Genomic DNA, 20,628 nt, shown 5'->3' with positions numbered 1-20,628 from the left:
TTTACCTCCCACTCTAAATTTGCAGTATGCTGATTTTGCAATTCTAAAGTGAGGGAAGACATATCTTATGCTTACAGATTTCACTTGTATACCAAACATTTAAACAAAACTGTATTTGACATTTCTACTTCAACGTTTGCAGCAATATATACCAAAACTGACAAAAATGGCTCTGAAGTAACTAACCCCTTGTTTCACATCACCATCAGACTTAATAGAATGTGAACAAAGATACTATAGTTATTATTTTTTGTGTGGTGAATACATTGTTATTTAATTTTTAGAGAAACACCACCTACATCATCTCGGATTTTAGACTTAAAGGAGTATTACAACATTTTAAAAAATGTCGCTTCTCTTGGGATTCTTCTCGCCTATTTTAATTACAGCCACCAGCAAAGACCATTTTAGTTGAGTTACAAAGAAAAAGTTTTCTTTTTCAGTTTGTTTACTGTCTGTTTCACTTCTTCTCAAATACAGTCAATTAGATAAGTTTCACACATTGTATGGCTCTACCAAAGAGCAAAAGGGGAGAAAAAAGCATCTAAAACAGGAAAAAGTGTGATTATGAAACTATAAAATTGTCAGATGCCTTATGGGCAGGTGAAAGGCTGAAAACTACATTTAAATCTGACGATATACAGTGTCCCCTGTCTCTTCTTGCCTTCCCCCTCCCCGAATACCTTTCACCCACTTTAAGGCCAGTATGCATCCTAAGACACGCTAATTAAACTCAATGTGGCATAAAAAGCTGCACAGGAAGTTACAAGAACAAACAACTGCCCTTTTGTAGGGGACACAATAAATACTTTGAAAGCCCTTTAAGTTACTGAACAGTTGGGGTTAAAAGTAAATTCAAAACAAACGAAAGATCATCTGGGATGTCTGACAGCTGCAGCAGTGGAACAAGCCCAAGGGCTATCACTAATTCACATCTCAATTTACATATACGCATTTAAAAAAAAAATAACAAATGCACAAGCATGCCCTGTTTTACACGTAACTACTTTGATGGAATAATTCTAATTGTTTCTTTGAGCTTGCCAAAAACAAATCCCCGCTGCTGATCAGCACTCTTCCCAACCGGAGTTCACTGGGAGAGGGAACCCGGGAGTCAAATTTTATGAGGTCAGAGCTGCATTTGGCGCTGAATGCCATGCACTCTAAGTTACTGCTTCCCACTTGACCACTGTGATAGCCTGCTGACTGCACTAAAAACAAACTGCAGCTCCCTAGCCAAAAAAGATATGTTCTGACCTCTACTGCGTATGAAGGAGGCTCCTGTGGAACACTAGGACAAGTTGTATGTCAAACCTCCCACGTGGCAACATTTGACATTTTGTTTACAACTGTCTGCAGGTTTACATTTTAAACTCTAAGTTTATAGATTTATAGGAAAACAAACATTCACCATATTTTTCTACTTTTATCTTTCATTAGATACTTGGCAGGATGGTAGGCTGTAGGTCGTGTAAAGCAGAATTACTTCCCAACGCTTCAGACAAGCTTAGAAATTTTTGAAGTGTTTTCTGGAAACAGGCGGCAGTTTTTCCACTTAGCTATGCTTATAGAAATATAAACAGACAAATGCTTCACGAGATGTGACAACAGAGATTCAACATATAAGGACAAATAAATTACACACAAATGCTCTGTCTTCTGACCTACAAACAGTGCCCTTTAGTACCACAGACAACTTCTGCAGCACCCTCCCACCTCCAAAGGAACATCTGCTGAATATAGAAGGAAGAATGAACTGATGGTTTTAAAACTGGAATGGCTTGTAGTGTAGGGTTTTTGTTTTTGACAGCTGGTCACCAGTTGGAGAACAGTGATTTTGAAAGTATCAGACTGGAAAAGGGCATGAAGTGGGGATCCATCACTCTGTATTAGTGAGATGTTTGTGCTACATGTCCCCCTCTACACACTGCTGAATGGAGGGGTCTGACGGGCAATAAAGGTGCACCAAGCAAGCTGGCATTGCTGCTGAAACTTCAAAACAGCTTGAGTTTCAGCTGTACCAGAAATAGTTTTTGCTGTACCCAGAAATTTTCTGACATACGCTTATAGGACTGGCAGGCAGTCTGACTGGAAATAGACTATATTCTAAGCTACATAGTGGAGCCTTCATGGAAAGGGAGACAAGACCACTGCAAATGCCCACCCACTTGCAAGCCTTCCCCTACAGCATCAGGAAACCTGGTCCTTCAGCCAGCAAAGACTGCACTACAGAACAAGAGCGACTTTGCAACTGTACTGCAGTCCATGAACTTTTGCATCAAAACCACAAGCTACTCACTTCCCCACTGCAAAGGGAGATGAGACTGTGTCTATGTAGCTGGTGGAGTGGATCCCTCACCCTACTCCCTTTCTGGTATCCTGTGCAGCGTGGCACCAAGTAGGGAGATTTTCTCCACCAGGCACTGGTAGTGCTTCGAGAACACGCATACTGTGACACAGAACTGCTGTCATGTTCCTTTGACAAGCAGAAGGTCCCCTTCTCCTTCCTGAATGTTACTGGTCCTGATACTAAACCAACCCTCCCTGTCACACATCTCCCAATCGTAGAGCTGTGTCAGTTTACCACACTGAAAGTCTGATCTTGAAAGAAGCAGAAAACAGCTGTAAATGTGGAGAATCATTAATCTTTTGCAAATGTCCTATCCCCACACCTGACCTTTCTACCCTCGCAACACTTGCTGTCAGACTGTTGGCCAACAAATGAACAGAACCCAGAGGAACATCATAGTTCACTGATAATCTCCTCTACAGCCTTTGCCAAATGTTTTATCTCAGCAGTTCATTGCAATTCAATAAAATATTAAATTGAAGTTGGGTCTTGGCTGGGGACCATTGTGCACAGTGGGTGGGTGGCCTTCCAGGCCTGTGTGAAGACCTGAAGAATAAGGGAGAGGTTTTTGGTGGGGAGGGTGGAGTTTTAGCTTAGCTGTTTTGACTATTAGCTCTTGTGAATCTCTGGGCACCCTCCTCATCTGGAGGGATTGTAGAACCAGCTCCTCCAAACAGAGGTTCAGGATAATATGTCCCTTTTCCTCTGGGTTTTTTTGGGGCCTCCTCCTCCACTGTCTCCCCTGATTCTATGCCCTGGCCTTCTTCAGCACTCTGTTGGACAATAAGGCTGGTGGGGCTGAGGAGGGGGTCATGTGCCACCTCAGGCTCGGTGGTGGGAGCTCTGGAGAGCACTCCATCTAGTTCCTTGAGAATGGTCATGTTAGAAGGGGTCCCTCCCTTGAGCAACTGCTAGAGTCTTTGGTCTACAGTGCAGCAAACTTAGATGCTTTATCTGTCCTTGTCAAAACAAAAAAGCAGTCACACAGCACTTTAAAGAATAACAAAATAAGTTATTAGGTGATGAGCTTCCGTGTGACAGACCCACTTCTTCAGATCTATAGCCTTACCAGAACAGACTGAATATATAAAGCAGAGAGGGCCAAAAATTGTTACCAAGATTGACAAATCACAAAAATTATCAAGGTTGGCAGATAGACAAGCAGAAAGAAAGAGGAGGAAAGAAGATAAGGGTTAGGTGAAAGAGTCCTTATAATGGGTCAGGTAATTGCGGTCCCTGTTTAAACCATGTGTTAATGTGTCAAATTTGAATATGAACATTAGTGCCGAACATTCTCTCTGTAGAGGGTTGTTAAAGTCTTTCTCCAGTACACAAACTCTCAGGTCTTTAGCAGGATAGCCCATTCCATTAAAGTGCTGGCTGGCAGGTTTGTGTATTTGGAGATTTTTGACGTCTGCTCTACGTCCATTCATTCTTTGATGAAGAGTGTTTGCAGTATTCCCAACATACATACATAGTGCGTGAGCATTACTGGCACATATAACGTCAGTTGAGGAACAGGAGAATGTGCCCGTGATTCTGTAATTAACGTGATTATGTCCAGTGATGTTATCTCCAGAATAGATATGTGGACAAAGTTGGCAACGGGGCTTGTTGCAAGGAGAAGTCCCAGGATTAGTACTATTGTGGTATAGCATAGTATATGGTGGTTGCTAGTGAGAATCCTCATAAGGTTCAGAGATTGTCTATAGGAGAGTACAGGCCTGTCACCTAGGGCCTTCTGGAGTGTGACATCATGATTTAGGATAGGTTGCAGGTCTTTAATGATGCGTTGCAGTAGTTTGAGCTGGGGGGCTATAGGTAATGAGTGTTGTTCTGTTACTGGCTTTTTTGGGCCCATCTCTGAGTCATTGGATTCTGGGTATTCGTCTGACCCTGTCGATTTGCTTTTTTACTTCTCTTGGTGGGTAATTAAGGTTTATGAATGTTTGGTAGAGATCTTGTGTCATTTTCGGTCTCTGTCAGTAGGATCAGAGCGGATGCGATTGTATCTCAGGGCTTGACTGTAAACGATGGATTGTGTTGTGTGTGCAGGATGGAAGCTACAGAAGCATGTAGGTAAGTGTAGCGGTCAGTGAGTTTCCAGTAGAGAGTGGTATTGATCTGGCCATCAGTGATGTCTACTGTAGTGTCCAGGAAATGTATCTCTCATGTGGAGTGGTCAAGGTATAAGTTGACAGGAGGGTGCAGACTGGTAAAGTCTCCGTGGAATTCTTCCAGAGTCTCTTTACCATTGGTCCAAATGATAAAGATGTCATTGATGTACGTAAGTAAAGGAGGGCAAATCTCCTGTGCTGTAGGAGAAATCATGGAGTGCGGTCAATGTATGTTGATGAGCACCCACCTGCACTCAACTGACCTGAAGGCTGCCCTCAGAGTGTTTTCCATGTTCATGTGTAGTGGCACAGCAGAAAACTATGCGAAGCAGTCAGTGTGGGCCCTTTATAGATTAGACTGAGAGTCAAGGAGGAAACAGTTTAGGTCACTGCACGACCAAGACTAGTTTTGAACTTGGGACCCAGGACATGCCCCTTGCTCCTGTCAGGATTACAAACTAGCACAGGTAGAAAGCCATGCCATTGCCTAAGGCATGTTCATACCCACAATCCTCAAGCGTGTTAGCGTTCTTATACGATACATGCCTTGAAACCCATATTTCTGGGGTTTAGATGTGGATGGCAGAAGGGTTCTTACACAGCCATCTGCTTGTACCCATGCCAAGTTGACAGTGCAGACACAGCCCCCTAAAACCTGAGAAGGCATTTCACACAGTTACTGTAAGCAGTGTCTAAAAAGTCTTTAAAAGAAAATTAAAACCTGTATGTCTGCAGTGTAATTGTTAAATGTAATCCTTGCTTAGGTTTTCATGGAGCTCAATTGACTTCACCCTTATTAGAAGCCTACAGTTATTTTATATATTTTTTTAAAATAGGCAAATTTGATTCTTAAAAATGTGTACGACAAATGCTCGATTGTTAGTGTACTAGAATGACCAAGCATCAACATAGCAAAATGGATTAAAGAAAAGCTTGCACAATAGATGATAGCAAATAGATAGAAGTTGTTTATTCTTTAAGACTTAGGCATTGTTTTAAAATGAGGTACAACTGACTTCAGTGTTCTCACAGAAGCTACCTTTTTGAAAAAAAAATTCCATGAGGCATGGAACTTTGCTTCAGACTGAAATAGGCCTGGAAGGTGAATGAATAGAATGAGCCCTTTGTTCTACTCCAATTCTTTCTGTACTCTAGTCTCACGGGCAGTTCAGAAGGCCATCTCTCTCTCTCTCTTCCTCTTTCCTTGTTCCCCACTCCCTTTCCTCCCCTCCCCGTGCCTTTATGATTGGTTGCACTATTTAAAAAAAAATTGTTTGCAGCCAAAATGAAATAAATTTGTGACAAAATACATGGCCCCAAAAATACTGAAAAAAGACATGAGTACTAACTGGATATACATGGAAAACACAGATATTTTCAATGAGATGACAAGCAAATAATGAGCACTAAGAAAGCAGATTCTGGGCTGCATCAGTTACAGTCAGCTAATCTCGGAGAGGGGTAAAAGTGGTTAAATTCAATTAGATTCTCTGGCTAGCAAAGAATCTAACTTACAGCTAGCAAATTAAGTGCCTGATGGAATGTTCTGGCTGCTGGGAATACTTGGACCACCCCAGTGACAACCCACTTTTGGCAGAAATATCCCCTATGCAAAGCAACAGGAACAGGAGCCTGAAACTAGCTCAAATATTTTTTTAAATATACAGGGATACTAGTTCCTGAAAAATTAATTCCAAGCCATTTAAAGACTGCTCAAGTACACATACCACTGCCTAACATAAAAAGCCACGATATTTGTTATATGTTCCGTCAACCCTTGCAACTTCCTCATCTACATCTACCAACTGAAAACTACCATGCTTTCCTATTTCCACCAAAACATGCAGTCTTCCATTCTGATGCTAGAGCCTTCAGAGAGGAATGATTTCCAATCATTTGGAAGGATGATCCCTTGTGTTGAAGCAGACCAGCGTGTAGAGTTGAGTGTAGATTTGGCTGATGGTGATGTTTAAGATTAGTGCTGGATTATTGTCCCTGGAGTATTTAGCACTTTGGGAAATTGTTTGTTTGTAATATTTCTTGGAATGTTATTTAGGTAATATAATGAGGATGTACAGTGCTGTGCCCTGTTTTCAACAGGTGATGTTTGGTATTAAAGTAAAGTTCATCCTTTTGTACATAAAAGGGAGAAAGCATGCGATTGTGGCTGTTGGACGTAGTCAAGTTACAGCGACACTGAGAAAGCAAAATCATAGTTGTAAGTTGCATCTGTGGGGTTAGCACTTTATTAGTGATTTCCTTGATCTTTTTTAATGCTTGTTTCGGTGGCATACGCACTTCAATAAGCACCGAGGTAGAAGGAACATCTGAACTTTCTAATGAAGTTGATATCGGTGATAATAATTATCAACCCTGTTAGCCATCAGTGGTGGCATGTACTGTGTCCTCATCTCCATCTCTCTCCATACCCAAATCCAGTATACCTTACCCACATACCAGGTTCCCCTATTTCCCTACTACATTCGGATTTTACACCAAGATTGCAGTTGGTATAAGGGAAGCAAAGTATTTGTACATGTAAATGTGTTTCAAGTTGCTTGGCAATTTCCAGGGAAGATCCTGTTGCCAACTGCTAAATTAAACCATTCCAGCTGAAATTTTCCATGTCGGGTATATGCTTATGGTTAATTTAAAAAAAAAAAAAGTTTCAGTAGTTTCCAGGAACAAGATTAGGGGAAAATATGTTGTTCTGACCATATTAAAAAGAATAAATTTTACAACTGTTTCTCTGCTGAACTCTAGCACCTCTGTGCTTTAGAGAAAGGATTTGGAATTTGGCAGCGGAGGGGAATCCCCCTGTTGTCAAAAGACAATGGCAATTTGTCTAAACTGGCCCACTTATAAGACTGGAAAAATCCAACTTTGTGCAAGTTCAGGGAAACTTGCTAAAGTTTGGCAGACAAATTCTCCACAGATTTCATCTGCATTAGACATTCCCCAGGCTCACACCATTCCTAAAACATGACTGAATGGCACATGTGGAATTCCCACACTGTGACTGAGACTGCATCTACACTAAGAGATAAAATCAAATTCAAAGGGGTTTGCTTGGTATTAAAACATCACTGTCTTCACTGTAAATACCATTAGCTTGATTTGGTGAGCACTAATACCAATCACAAAATGTCAATATCACGGGGTGGGTATAGCGTCAATTTTTAATTTAAAATTTTGAATAAAGGCTAGTGTGGAAGCGCCATGTCTTTAATTCAAATTTATTAGCTCCAGAAGCATCCTGCATGTATCCCACAAAGCTATGCGATGACCACCCCCCCATGTATGGCCACTTCCTCCTCTGCTGCTCGCTGTCCAGGTGCACAGGAAGAAGGGCACAGGAAGCCTGCAAATTTTCGATTGAATTAAGATTTGAATTCAGCAGTGCCCAAGCTTGCAAATATAGAGGGCGCCCATTATGAAAGACTTCCTTTGCCCATCACATTGCACCGCATCAGTAGCCCTCGCACCAGGAGCCATCTCCTGCAATCATGAGCACTCAGGGTAGTGATCTGCCTAGTGGTTCTCAGGTTTGCAGGAGAACCCCAGTGTGGACCTATCAGGAGATTCTGCATCTTCCTGCAATTTGGGGAGACCAATCGGTGGCAAAGAGACTTCGGGTGGCCAAGAGAAACGCAGGAATCCATGAGCTGATGTTGTGCAAGGTGACCGCCAGAGGTTGCTCCTGGAACTCTATGCAGTGACGGGTGAAGGTGAAAGAACTCCGGCAGGACTATGAAAGAGTCTGGGAAGCCAGCCAGCCATAAGTCAGGGGCAGCTCCACAGACCTGCTGCTATTATGAAAAGCTGCCCATGCTTATGGGGAGCGACCCCACCACTGAGCCCAGCATGAATAACAACAGTTGGGGAGGCCCTGGTTGGGAGTCTGGGGTGAGCTGAGAGGAGCTAAGTGCCCCAGAGGAAGAGGCCAATGGATAGGAAGAAGGGAGCAATGAGCAGGGGACCGAGGAAATTCTTCCTGACAGCCTGGAGCTCTTCACCACAGACCTGGAACCAGGCCCCTCTATGCCAGTCCCTGAGCCCCCTTGACCAAGCCATTTGGGTGAGTATTTATGCTGCATGCTAGAAGTGGGTTGTAGGTGGTACAGATATAAGTTTGAGTATGGGTACAGGTTTGCCCCTCAAAACAGGGTGTTAATGTTTCTTGGGATGGACTGCTTCTCCTTTTTGGATCTCTCCTTGCAGGCCTCATCCAGGCACTCATTTTTTGCATGAGGTTCTTGGGCAGGCCTGACGTCTTGCAGTTTCCACAGTAGCACGCCTTACCATGACAAGCAACCAGATAGTGATCTGGTGTCATGGTGCCACACAGCATTTTGGCAAATTTTCCAGGCTTGTGGTCACACAGGATAAACAGGTCTTCTTTGTCCATATCTGTTAGTTTTAGGAAGGTGGTGTTTTCTTTGGCAACCTACAGAAGCACGGGAATTTGCATCAGATTTGTTTCCCATGCTTCCTGCCCTTTTACATTTCCCTGGAGCAGCTGGCAGGCACTCCATTCCCCAAACCCCAATGTGGGTTGCAGGCTCTGTGGGGCTTCTCCCTTTCATGTCCCTTTCCGCCCAGCATTTCTGTTTACTTTACAGGGATCCCACACACCATGCGGCTGCCAGGCTCTCTGGGGCTTCTGCCCTCCCATATCCTTTTCCATCGAACATTTCTTTTTATTTTATAGGGATCCCCCAGATGCAGCCATCCATGCAGCTGTAATTGAACCCTTCACCATCCCCTCTCATCACGTGGTTGCCAGGAGCTGTGTTCCTTGCTCATTGCTCAGGACTGCTCTAGGAACATCCGAAAAGAACTTTTCCCCTGCCGCAGGACATCTGATGCCTTCCCTTGCTTTGCAGCCCTCCCCTTTTCTTGAAAAGCAGACAATTGCTTATAGTTTACTATATCCAGCGCATTTCATTGTGGACAAGTGATGGTAAATGATGCATTGTGAAATGTACACTTAGAATTACATCCTTAATAAGCCTTTAGAGGCCTTCCAAAAAGAAACTTTCCCTGAAAGTAGACACAGAGACCCATTCATTCCCTTTGAAAGCACATTGTGTGAATTGTATCTTAATTTTGACCTTCACCTTCCAGCTGCCATGCCCGATGGGAGATAGGTCCAGAAAGAGAAAAAGGTGCAAGCAGGAAATCATCCTGCAGCACAGGGAGCGGACACTGCTCAGTGGCATCAGAGTCCAGCTGAGTTGCAGCAGAGAACGCTGGACTTCCAGCAACAGCAAGTGGCAAACCAGAGGGAGGCCATGGCAAAGCTGGCAATCGCAATGACTGAGTTGTGCTCCCTTGCTGCAGCTGCACAGGCACTCCCAACACAGCACTTCAGGAGCCAATACCTGCTGCCTTGAGTCCCTTGAAGACAGGTCACCCACCCCTCTTCACTGTGGTCCCTGAATGTGGGGAGGGAGGGCAAGGCTAGCGTGCCACTCCAGCCTCAAGGGCCACTGCAAAAGGCTATTCAAGCACCCTTGAGAAGGCTTCTTCTCCCAGCCACTGAAACTTCTCCTTCCCACAATATAAAATCATTCCTTTGAGCTCGGTGTGATTTTGTGGCATGCAGGAGTGGTATGGAATACAAATCATTGGGGGAAACTGGGTGGGCGGCACAGCTGCCCACCACTATGCCAAGGTCTGCAGCGGACAAGCTGCTGACGGAACCAGACGGGGTGGACAGGACTGATAGTACAGCTGCCTGCTGCTACGCCAATGTCTGCAGAGGACGTGTAGCACAGGGAGCCTGGGTGGGCTTGTGGGAGGGCTGAAGGCACAGCTGCCTGCTGCTATGCCAAGGTTCACAGCAGATGGAATTGGATGGGAGTAGACAAGGCTGATAGCACAGCTGACCACCTGCTATGCCAACGTCTGCAGCGGATGTGTGGCACAGGGAACCCAGGTGGGTTTGGAGGAGGGCTGAAGGCACAGCTGACCACTGCCAAGCCAAGGTCTGCAGCAGCTGCGCAGCTGATGGAACTGGGCGGGGATGGACAAGGCTGACAATACTGATGCCTGCCACTATGCCAATGTCCACAGAAGATGCATGGTTCAGGAAAGGTGGAGGGGTCTGCGGAAGGGCTGAAGGCACAGCTGCCTGCCGCATGCATTCTACTTACTGTAAATTAAACCCCTCCCACCAAGTAAAAGCTTTCATTCATTAAGACACAGCATGATTTACTGGTATTACGACAAATACATTGGTAGCACGTGTGTTATGGATCAATTCACAAAGCTATTTTTAAAGTATCCCTTATTGTTGATGCCTCAGCATGGTTATTGGTGAATGGTTGTGTATGGCCTCACCTTCAGAATTCCAGATGGACAGAAAATTCTCCCACCTGGACTCATATGTTATGGGGACATTAGTTTCAGAAAGGTCCAAAAGGGTCAATAAGCATCTGAACCTCGCTTCTAAATGGCCAAAGGTGCATTCCACCACCATTCTCACCTGGTAAGTCTGTGATTGAAGTTTTCCTTGTTGCAGTCCAGGGCTCCTGTGTACAGCTTCATAAGTCAAGGGAGCGGAGGGTTGCCCAATATTACAAATAGGCATCTCCACGTCACCAATCGGGATTTTCTGGTCTGGGAGAAAAAGTCCCATCGAGGAGCTTTCTGTGAAGCTCGGAATTTTGGAAGATGCGCACGTCGTGAACACTCCCTGACCATCCAATGCTGCTGTTGGTGAAACGACCTTTGTGATCTACCAACCCTTGCCAAACCATGGAGAAATATCCCTTTCAGTTTACATACTGCGAGGCCAAGTGGTCGCAGGCCAGGATGGGGATGAGAGTGCCATCTATTGCCGCACTGCAGTTAGGAAGCCCCATGGCAGCAAAGCCATTCATGAAGCCCTGTACGCCTCCCAGGGTCACAGTCTTCCTGAGGACATGCTGACAGATTGCATGGGTCATCTGCATCACCATGGCTCCCACTGTAGATCTGCCCACCCCAAACTGATTTGCCACTGACTGTTAACTGTTGAGCACTGCAAACTTCCACAGAGCAATTGCCACTCCCTTCTGAACTGTTAAAGCCGGCCTCATCCTTGTGTTGTTAAGCTTCAGGGCTGGGGTCAGCATATTACAAAGTTCCATAGAAGTGGACTTGCACATGGGAAGCCACTGCTGGTCATCTCAGGACTCCAAAACAATGTGGTCCCACCAGTGTGTGCTGGTCTCACAAGTCCAAAACCGCTGCTCCACTGTCAGCAATGCATCCAGGGCATCCAGCATGTGAGTTCTTGGACCATAGTAGTGAGATTTCCACTTCAAACCCATCATCACCATCACCTTCACCACCATGATACTGAACCATCCCTGAGCTTTGCAACTGAAAGCAAAATTGCATGACAGCCAGTGTGGTTGATGGAACGACATGTGCTATGAGTTGAAGCATTTGGGGATCCATGCTTGCCCTGGTAGAGAAAATGCTGCAGGAAATGGTGCAATCTCCAGTTCGTTTTCACACAGTTACTGGGTACTCTGATTTCTGAGACAGTGCTTTGCATTCTGGGATTCTAACATGAAACACCCACCAGCAACCGGGGCTAAGGCAGTGGGGGATAGGTACCCACAATGCACTGCTCAAGCTGTCAAATTTGCATAGGGCAATGGGGACATGGAAACTTGACACAGAAAAATGGTGGGTTGAATTTCAAGGTTTGTGGACACTTAAATTAGAATTCATAAAACAAAGTTAAAATCATATTTATTAAAAATCTAATTTATCTCATAGTGTAGATGCAGTCAGAATGTGCTCCAATCAGAGGCAGCAAGGGCTGAGCAGCTGCACCCACTAATTACCCAGAGCTGTTGTGGTATGTACGGGAGGAGAAGTAGGCCACCTGACTGGAATTCAGTAGAGTGGGAAAGCAATGAGGGTGTGGGTATAGGAGCAGAAACCTGGGAGGGAGGCTAAGAGTCTCAGAGGAAATAGCTAGAAACAGGATCCGGAGGGAGTGATGACGGTAGGATCAGAGAAATAAGGGAGAAGAGGAGCAAAGGGGTATTGGGGGGAATGTGGGTTGGGCAACAGTAAAATTGGAGGAAGGAAGGAAGGACAGGAGTGGAGGGGTGAGAGATGGGGACAGGGAGGGAGGGAGGGAAAGAGAAAATGGAAGCAGACAGGCATGAGCTAGGCAGAAGAGGAAAGAGGAGCAAAAGGATCCACAACCACTAGAATTCCTTGATTGTATCTGCAGGATCCAGGAACACTCTCCTACAGAGCTTAGAACTGAACCTATTGTTTCTGAGTCTCAGCATTCCTGTGCTGTCTAACAAATAACAGTGACACCCGCTGCCAAAGGGTGTATGTCATCCCCTGCAGTGGCAGGTCCACATAAAAGACAGTCGCTGCTGCTTACAGATGTTATATTAGCTCAAATGGTAGAGGACTGTGCTATGGCTGTAAATATCAGTGCTCTGCTGACAACCTGCATGGGAGAGGATCCATATGGTTCTACAAGGGTGGAATTATTTCTCAAATTTTATTTCTTTCAAACTTAGAAAATTATATTTAAAACATTAAGGTTGCAAAGTCAAGCACTTAAAAGCTAGAAAATACCAGATTTAAGTGTGCCTATATAACCTTAATTTGGCACTCTACACACAAAGGCAGGGAGGCGTGTGTGTGTAAAATACAGCCTTTAGTACATATTCGCAGTTAGTTTTTCTACTTATGACATTTCAAATGTTTCACTTTCCAAACATTTTACAAACATGAATTTAAATAATCCTTACAAGGCCCTTATGAGACTGGGAAATATTACAGAATGAGAAATAAAGAGAATGAATGACTTGTTCAATACCACAAAGGGAATTAGCATTGAAAGTTCCTGGCTTTGTCTTGTGCTCAAATCACACATCTCTCTATAGCTACGTCTACACGTGAATGCTACATTGAAATAACTTATTTTGATGTAGCGACATCGAAATAAGCTATTTCAATGAATAACGTCTACATGTCCTCCTGGGCTGGTGCCATCGATGTCCAACGTCAACGTTGGGCAGCACTACATCGAAGTAGGCGCTGCAGGGGAGCGTCTACACACCAAAGCGGCCCACATCGAAATAAGGGTGCCAGGCACAGCTGCAGACAGGGTCACAGGGCGGACTCAACAGCAAGCTGCTCCCTTAAAGGGCCCCTCCCAGACACACTTGCACTAAACAGCACAAGATCCACAGAGCCGACAACTGGTTGCAGACCCTGTGCATACAGCATGGATCCCCGGCTAAGGGCTGCTGCACACAGTGACCATAGAGCCCGGCAGGGGCTGGAGAGAGCGTCTCTCAACCCCTCAGCTGATGGCCGCCATGGCGGGCTCCGCTATTTTGATGTTGCGGGACGCAGATCGGCTACACGTGCCCTACTTCGACGTTCAATTTCAAAGTAGGGCGCTATTCCCATCTCCTCAAGAGGATAGCGACTTCAACGTCTCGCCGCGTTATGTCGATTTCAACTTCGAAATAGCGCTTGCCACATGTAGATGTGGCGGGCGCTATTTTGAAGTTGGCGCGGCTACTTCGAAGTCGCCGGCACGTGTAGACGTGGCTTATGTAAGTCACAGGAATGTCTGCTTCAAAATCAATTCAGTGATTCACTTCTTCAGTTCCTATCTCTTCCTGTTTGGAAGTTACAAATTCATATCCTTCAGAATTTTGCATACTTCTGCCAAGTGATTCATAATAGTTTTCTGATGAAAAATGAAGCACATACCGCATGTATCTAGGAGTCAGAAGGCCTACTAAACTACACATTTCTTTGTATACAGTCATGCGAATATCCATGTGTCACCCTTAGTGCTCATAGCCCAATTTTATTTAGAAGAGACATACTTAGATTTAAAATGTTTCAACAAAAATCTGCTCTTTGAAGGAAGAAGTCTCATCTTTCAGTCTGTAAAATTATGAAAATCCTTTTCTTCATTTAGGTGATCTGAGTATATGGAAAATATACTCTATTACTCTTTTTTCCTAGGGATTTTATATTTGTATGTGTATAAGTAACAGCAGTAGGAATACAATGTGAAAGAACATACAAGATGGATGCAGCACAAGTGGTTAATTAATTTTTAATATTTAAAATGCATATAGTTTTAATTTAAGCATAAAATTTCTGGGTAGGATTTGCAAACCCTCATCTTTAATCTAATTCTACTCCCTCTTTAGCAGAGACTTTAATGGGAGCAGATTTAGGTCAAGGATTATGAATACTTTTGAAAATGCCATGCAGTGCATAATAGTTTGTCCTTTGTAAACTATCCTCCCACCACACATCCTTATTATCTTAATATATAGGCAGAGTTCCTAAAATGTACCAATTTCAATGCTGGACACCAACTATACAGACTTTATATGAAGAAATGATGCAATAAAGCTTACTTTTATTTATTCCAACTAATTTAACAGTAACGATAAAATCAAAAGATATTTTAAGTAATTTGGTGAGCCCACTAACTCCAGGCAGCTGACAGAAATAAGGAATCCATCATGAAACACTGATGTCTAGATTACATTACAGAACAGACATTCCTAATTACTCAGAGAAAAATACCCGAACTAATTTTACCTGATTTTTCAAGTTACGGTAACATAACACGGGCAACGTTACAACCACAGTGACCTAAAATTTGACCTGTTCATTTCTGACCACCAGTGTCGCTCCTACTTGTCCTGTAAATGATTACTATCCAAACATCATGAATGTGCAGTATTTTGTTTCTCTAAATATGAAATATGCAAGCAGAAATTGCTCAAGAATATTCTGTCAAACCAAAACTAACTATAATACAATGCTATCCTTGTTTGAAAAGACTTGAGCCATTCTGAGGGTTTTCAATCAAGTTAAATATTTTTAGCAAAGACATATGGCGACTACCAGCAGTGTTTACCAGATTTATGACTCAAATTCTTCCACAGCAAAATCATTAAGGATGCAGTAAATGATTTCCAAAAAAAAAGTACTTACTGAAAATTGTGATTCGGACTGTTTGTTGGACCTATGAACACAAACCAAGTAAAAATTATTGACAAATTTAGCTCATGGATTGTAGTCTTAAAAAGCCAGTGATACGCTAAATCAAACTTCTTGGATTTCTTTACGGAAAATTGCACAAAGCATCAAACAAAAGGCTTTGGGGACCTGCACATAATTACACACAAGTATTTTCAAAACCATAAATAAATATCAAACTCTTCTACCCATCAGGCAGAAACCTGAGTGGACTTCACTTTTGGTTAGAACGCATCTCATGATAAAGAAAACACACTACACCCTCAAAAATACAAAGCATTATCCTGGCACATCACTTGTGTCTTACTAAGGCCAATTAAATTCATTTCAGACTTAAAATTAGAGCTGTTAAGATGTGTCAGAGGCATGCCTGCAAACTGTGTCACAATAAGAACATGATACGATACCCTGTAGAGGTGTTTTAAATATTAAGGTAACTAGTGGAGTTAATAATTCTCACAACTACTAAAAAACAATCGAAGGAGTAGAGTGCTACCACCTCAAGATTTTAAAATAAATAAATAAATGTTTTGTCTGGAGTTTAAGTGGATAGTCCCTCAAACCCAGTGGCTCTTAACCTGTGGTGCATGCATGATGCCCTTTCAGGGGGTGCGAGACAGGCTAGTTTTTTTTTTTAAGATGGTAAATCATCAAAAACAAAGTAATCAAAGGCATGTAAGTACAACTGCTTTGTTTAATCAAACCTATGCATATATTAACTTGATACATTTTTAATAACATAAAACCATTTTACATATATTTAATATGCATTTAAAAGCATATAGGCCTCCCCATCTCCTTCTTTGATTTTTATAAGGGGTGCAAGAACATATTTTGAGAACCAAAGGGGTGCAGGTTGCATTAAAGGTTAAGAACCACTGCTCAAAAGGAACCAGTACCTCCTGCTACCTGCTCCATGCCCTCAACTTCCATTAATTTCACTTAGATTTGAGGGCACTCAGTATCTCAATGGCTGGGCTCAGAACTATGAACATTGTGAACAGCTACCGATTCCCCTTTTCCTTTTAAAAGCTCTTTTTTTGAACAGAATGAGTTTGACACTGGTAACCTGAAGCTATGAAACTTAACATTTTTGTACCTTACACTTAACTTATTGAACATTTGCCATTTTCTTTTGAGACTTGTTTACAAACTGCTCCATCTGTATTTGCTTCCTTTTATTACAAGTATCAGATTCCTCCGAGAGCTCATGCAAAAAGAGAGGCCCCAGGCAATAGCTTTTATTTATTTTAAGTTGAATTATTTTTTAAACAGCAAATCAATTTCTTGTTTTACTATTATGAAAACTAAGAACTAGTCTATAAGCCAATACAGGTGGTCAAAATAGCCACATTTCAACACAAAATGACTTACCAAGCCTTACAAAAAGAACTCCTGTAGCAGTTATTGTCTTCATTCCATTAGTGGCCACACACTGATAGTACCCAGTGTCGGTAGTGTCAAGATCTTGGATTCTTAACCGTGAACCATAATCGGTTTTTCTTATGATGATCCTTCTTGGCTCCTGAACCACTGGGGCATCATTCTTTAGCCATCTGACATTGGGAGATGGATTTCCTGCTACTTTGCAATGGAGGATTGCAGTCTGGCCTTGGACTATGGTGATATTGTTGACTGGTTCCAGAAAGGTCAGAAAGTAACCTGAAAAGGGGAAAGTTCAGGAAAGATCAAACTTCAGTTGGATTGGGATGAGAGCTTGCCCATGGCACATTTCTAAGGAAAGGTCTTTAAAATGGTTTCCAATTCTCATCACAATCATCATCCACCAATTTTTGTCCCATGAATAAAGGGATTACCTACACGTTAAGTTATCCTGAGATACAGTGAAATGAATTTACACAACTATAACTTCTGTGCAGACAGTTTTATTGCGGAATAAGAGTGATTTTTCCCTCTATTTAGTTTGTATCACAAGACCTACCATAGCAGGTCAGACCAATTGTTCATCTAGACCAGTGACGGCCAGTGCCAAATACTACGGAGGGACTGAACGATGACAGGGTAATTTCAAGTGATCCATCCAGTCCCAGTTTTTGAACAGTGATTTAAGGACACCCAAAGCATAGGACTGTATCCCTGACCATCTTGCCTAATGGCCACTGAGCGATCTACCCTCTATGAATGGGTTTTTTTTTTTGTTTTTTTTTTTTTTAAAAAACACAGTTGTATTTTCTGCCATTACAACACTGAGGTGGGGAAGTTTAGAGATAATTGCTTGAGTAATTTTGTATGAACAGGCAGCAAGTTTAAAACAACACAAAGAAGCACTTCACACAATGCTTAGTTATACTGTGGAACAGAGAAGTTGTGAAGGCCTAAAGTACAACTGGGTTAAAATAATTAGATAAATTGTCCTGTTCCATTCACTTCCTCTGAGTCATCTGGCACTGGACACAGTTGGAAGATGATATAATGCGCTAAATCAGGGGGTAATAATTTTTAATGAGTGGGGGAGGCACTCCAAGAGTTTGGTGAGTGGTCAAGGGCTATACCTTCCTCTGGAGGAGGTGTGGGGTCTGGTCGGGAGTTAGGGTGGAGAAGGTAGCTCAGAGTATGGGACTGTGGTGTAGGCTAGGGCGTGGAGTGTAAGAAGGAGTTTGGGTGAAGGAGGGGGTTGTGACCTGAGACAGCATATTGGGGGCTGGGATGGGGTATGGGGTGCAGGAGAAGATTCTGGCCTGGGGGAAAGATGTCAGAGTGGGTGCAGGGTCTGAGAGGGAGTGGAGGGGAGGAGGATGCAGAAGGTTTGAGTAGTGACCTGAGGTGGGGGATTGAGTTCCAGGGTCTGGGAAGGGGGTGGCTGCAGCAGAGGATTCTTGTCTGGGGGAGCAGTGTAGGAGCAGGAGCAGGGTCTTGGGGTGGAGGATGCAGAAGGTTTGAGTAGTGACCTGAGGTGGGGGATTGAGTTCCAGGGTCTGGGAAGGGGGTGGCTGCAGCAGAGGATTCTTGTCTGGGGGAGGGGTATAGGAGCAGGAGCAGGGTCTTGGGGTGTGATGCCAGAAGCAGGCTCTGGCTGGGAGACGCTTACCTAACCACCTCCTGGCCAGCAGCACTCTCAGGCAGGCTTCCCTGCCTGTCAGCAACTCCAGCCCACGGTCTGTACCATGTGGCACTCCTGTGTGTGTGCACATGTGTGTGTAGCGGAGAGGGCTTCTTGCACTGCCCCCACTCCCAGCACATCTCTGGCCATCTCCTGTTGGCCAATTTCCAGCCAAAAGGAGCTGAAAGATTTTGCTGGAGGCAGGAGCAGCACCCAAAGCTCTGCTCTCTCCATAGACATAGGGCTGGCAACGTCCAGATAAAAAGGCTTGGCAGGATGGGTTTGGTCCCTGGGCGGTATCTTGCCTATCCCTGAACTAAAGGGACCATTAGTCTGACCTAGTGTGGCTGCTGCTAGAAGCCTCTCCTTCTTAGAAAATTATCAATTAGCCTTTCTGTATCTTTTGATAACTTCTTATTGGGAAGGATACAAGTAACTAATTTATAGGTACTATTTGAAATTAGCATTTCTGAAGAACACATTAATATTCCTCTTACCAAGAGAAGACACATATCCATCCCACCAGAAATTATAATAGCAATTTCTGTGACTCTTTCATCCTTAACTTAGTATCTAAAAATTGCCCAAACTGATACTGCTACTTTTACAAAGCCAGCAGTAACAGTCTTCTTTACTTGCTCTTTGGGTTGCCGAGCCAGAGGATGAAAGGATGAAGATTGCTATAATTCAATATATGTGTCAAAGGATGGGTCTCCTGTGGAACCCCTTAAGTCAGAAAAAATATGTCAGGAAAAGAAACAAAAAAAAAGTTCTGCTCTTCATTTCTTACAAAAATCATCATGCCCTGAATTTATGAAGGCCCAATGTAAAAGACGCGCCACCAAACTACAGCCGTCTATTGTACATGTAAATGGCAGGCCCTGTTTATGTTACTGGGGTAAGTCGACCTATGTTACACTGTTCCAGCTATGTGAATAAAATAACTTAGACAGACTTACCACAGCATCTTCACAGGGCTGTGTCAATGGGAGATGCTCTCCAGTCAAATTCCCTGACTCTTCTTTGGGAGCTGGAGTACATTCTTGACTGGGGAGTGCTCTGCGATTGATTTAATGGGTCTTCTCTAGAGACACTAAACTGACAACCGCTACATGGACTGCAGCAGCATCAACCTCCCCGGTAATGACAACAAGCACCCAAAGAAGTGCAACCACAATTCTTGCAACTACTGGTGGTGGGGCACAAATTAAGTTAGGCAGTTTAGCAGCTGAGTGGGCCAGGCTTGATATAATAAATTACAGGAAATGGGACAAATATTTGACAGAAGTTTTTTAAAGTGCTTTTACACAAATGCTAGAAGTCTGTCTAATAAGATGGGTGAACTCGAGTACCTCATATCAAAGGAGGAGATTGACATAATAGGCATCACAGAAACCTGGTGGAATAAGGACAATCAGTGGGACACAATCATACCAGGTTATAAAATATATCGGAAAGACAGAACGGGTCGTGCGGGTGGCAGAGTGGTACTATGTGTGAAAGATAATATAGATGCAAATGAAGTAAAAATCCTAAATGAATCAAATTGCTCCATAGAATCATTATGGATAACAATTCCTTCCTCTAATACGACTATGGAACTAGGAATATATTATTGACCTCCTAACCAGGACAGTGATAGCGATGCTGAGATGTTAAGGGAGATTAGAGAGGCTATCAAAATAAAAAATTCAGTAATAATAGGGGATTTCAATTATCCCCATATTGATTGGGTACTTGTCACCTCAGGACAGGATTCAGAGATAAAATTTCTTGATGCCTTAAATGACTGCTTCTTGGAGCAGCTGGTACAGGAACCTACAAGGGGAGAGTTGATTCTCGATCTAGTGCTGAGTGGAACACAGGATCTGGTCCAAGAAGTAACTATTACAGGACCGCTTGGAAATAGTGAACATAATATAACAACGTTTAATAATCCTGTGTTGGGAAGAACACCACAGCAGTCCAACACTCTGGCATTTAATTTAAAAAAGGGGAATTATATAAAAATGAGGAGGTTAGTTAAACAGAAATTAAAAGGTAGAGTG

General features: G+C 43.3%; 1 protein-coding gene across 1 annotated transcript in view; it reads right to left on the bottom strand.

Annotated features, from left to right (window-relative positions):
- The window catches only part of ROR2 (receptor tyrosine kinase like orphan receptor 2), a 256,388-nt gene that overhangs the window by 42,608 nt on the left and 193,152 nt on the right, over positions 1-20,628 (bottom strand). The window contains exons 3-4 of the mRNA XM_074995043.1: positions 16,894-17,181; positions 15,475-15,505 (exon numbers count right to left, since the gene is read on the bottom strand). Of these exons, the coding sequence (XP_074851144.1) occupies positions 15,475-15,505; positions 16,894-17,181 (319 nt within the window). The remainder of the gene's footprint in view (positions 1-15,474; positions 15,506-16,893; positions 17,182-20,628) is intronic.

The sequence above is a fragment of the Carettochelys insculpta genome, chromosome 5 (assembly GCF_033958435.1).
Source record: "Carettochelys insculpta isolate YL-2023 chromosome 5, ASM3395843v1, whole genome shotgun sequence".
In the NCBI taxonomy this organism is placed as follows: domain Eukaryota; kingdom Metazoa; phylum Chordata; order Testudines; family Carettochelyidae; genus Carettochelys; species Carettochelys insculpta.
This window is presented reverse-complemented; position numbering and strand designations above follow the sequence as displayed.